General features: G+C 53.6%; 1 protein-coding gene across 1 annotated transcript; it reads left to right on the top strand.

Annotated features, from left to right (window-relative positions):
- Positions 1 to 1,825, top strand: N7510_005680 (uncharacterized protein; the record flags this gene model as incomplete). Its single annotated transcript, XM_056977606.1, has 2 exons — positions 1 to 100; positions 159 to 1,825. The coding sequence occupies 2 exons, from the start codon at positions 1 to 3 to the stop codon at positions 1,823 to 1,825; spliced, it is 1,767 nt and encodes a 588-aa protein (XP_056833638.1).
- Between the last annotated feature and the right edge of the window lie 521 nt (positions 1,826 to 2,346).

The raw sequence follows: 2,346 nt of genomic DNA, 5'->3' as shown, positions 1-2,346 counted from the left end.
ATGCCGTCGCGTTTTACAACACCGGTGTTAACGGTGGACGCTGATAATATCCACAAGGTGGACACCGCAAATGCACAGAGTCTGCATGGCATGTGGATGGGTGAGATTGACGCTGAATTGTCTTTGAAATTGGAACCAAAAACTAACTCGGGACGCAGTCTTCTCAAAATGTGCCGACTACATGGATCAGGGCCGTCGACTCGAAAACCTCAGCTGGCGCCTATGGACTCGCGAAACCTTCTGCGTCGAACCCGAGAAATCCAGCGATACCTCCGTGCTCCCACTCCTTCGCTCGGAAGCCGGGGAGCCTCCGGAGCTCTCCGCTAGTGTCGAGTCGGCCGCATCCGATCAAGCAGAGCGGATAGAGGCTCACATCAAACGACCCAAATGCCAGGACTATCGGCCAGCGGTCGTTCGTGATGACTCGATGGCCAGCCTAGGCCGGGGCAAGGAGAAGCATATCACTTCCCTAGATCTGGAGCGCATGGTTCTCAACATCAAAGAACGCAAGTGCCTAGAACCTCTGACCACCGTGGTCAGCCCTACCGCGCCCGTGGTCGACATCACCCCACGCCCGTCGACTTCTACTCCCACTCCTCCCTCCGCTGTCTCGACAGCCAAGCAGGTTATATTCCCTCCACGACCGACCCAAAAACCCCACGACTCGACGGAGTCATGCTCGACCACTGCCCCGGAAGGCAACGACGACAGCGATTCGACGCAAGTTACCGCGTCCGACACTAGTGTTTCGTCTTCGGGAGTTCTTCCCTGTCCCGGTCTGATGAAATCCCCCAGCGTTGTTCGTGGCTTCTCACCTTCCCACATCTCGTCGTCCTTTCGATCGCAGGCCAAGCTATCCGCCGACCCTAGCCCCTCTCAATCCACCACGCAATTAAAGCCATCACCACTCAAGAAAAAGGGCGGAATGTTCACACTAGGTGGTTCGTCCGGTGACGATGACGAGAGCTCTTTTGAAGATCGCATGGTTGCTTCGGAAAACCCTGTCGCTGATTCACCCGCGGTGGGTAGCAAACCCAGCCCAGCCAAGAAGATGGCCTCGTTTAGCGACCATGTCACATCACGAACTATACGACATCCCAAGAGCCCGAGCCGCTTGGACGAGGATGCCATCGAGACCGACGACGATGTTTCGGAGAGTGCCATCGAGGATGACGAAGACTCGGATTGGGAAGATTCAGTGACGGAGAGCGGACGGTCCAGCGTGGATGAGCGAGAGCGACCAGAAATGTTCCAGCGGGTGGATTCCCGACCTAATTTGGTATCGCGGCGCTCGCTGCTTACAATGATGATGCACCAACCGGGACGGATGCAAAACAACGCTTTCCGATCTAGTCCCGCGCTACAGCGCTCGCGCCTGACATCACCTAATGGCCCATCTATTCCGGCCTCTCCACCAGAGAACGACGAAGAGAACTTGACTATGCGCGGCCCCGACGTTCCTCGATCTAAACCCATCGTCATGAAACCGCCAACGACGCAATCTCTCGCGCATTCTCCACGCACCACTCGACGCAATATGCTTGCAACCGAGCTGACAGAGTCTCTTCGCAAACACCTCTTGTGGGAGCGCCAACAAAAGAGCGCAACCGCCAATGCTTTCAAACGCCGACACACCGCCCACGACATGAAGAACCTCCAGGAGTACCCAGACCCTCGGAGAGCTCAAGTCGAAGCCTCAGCTAATATCGGGCCGAATGCCAATCCGGGCGGCCAGCCCAAGGACAAAGACCTGGCTAAAAATGGCTCTTGGACAAATTACACGACTGATTTCGGGCCTTGGGAGTACCATGTCAAGGGGTGGTGATTTTTTCTTTTTCTTGTTGGACTGTCTCATGTGACAACATCCACGTACGATTATGAACCTGCATTTGCATCAAGGGCGCACACATCTGGATATTTGGATTTTATGTTTTTGTTAGGAGGCTTGGGGGGTGTTATCCTTACACAGCATTCGCTGGGCGCCGGCCCTACTACTACTACTAGTACTACTATTTTGGTTTTTACGATATTAATTTTCTTGTACAGCCTCTTAATTTCCTCTCGGGTCTCATGTGAAACAAACACACATTGGGGGCTTAATGCTGCCTTTTTGGCTTGTAAGAAAGAATCTTGATACAAAGTTCCCCCCTCCCAAAAAACAATTCGGCCAAAGGATCTGACTTGCCAATGATCATGCGCTTTGTATCTCTGTTTTTATCGTGATTTGCCAAGCGTTGGGTGGTTTGGGGTCGAGACCGCATCCTCCAGCCACCATCCTGATCGATCTCTTGATTCCTTTCTCACATGCTGTCTCCCTGTGTACGCTAGATAACTATCACGACACCC

Source organism: Penicillium lagena (assembly GCF_028827675.1).
Source record: "Penicillium lagena strain IBT 129212 chromosome Unknown utg000003l_segment0_segment0, whole genome shotgun sequence".
Taxonomy (NCBI): domain Eukaryota; kingdom Fungi; phylum Ascomycota; class Eurotiomycetes; order Eurotiales; family Aspergillaceae; genus Penicillium; species Penicillium lagena.
The sequence above is the reverse complement of the archived record's forward strand: the minus strand, read 5'-3'. Positions and strand labels throughout refer to the sequence as shown.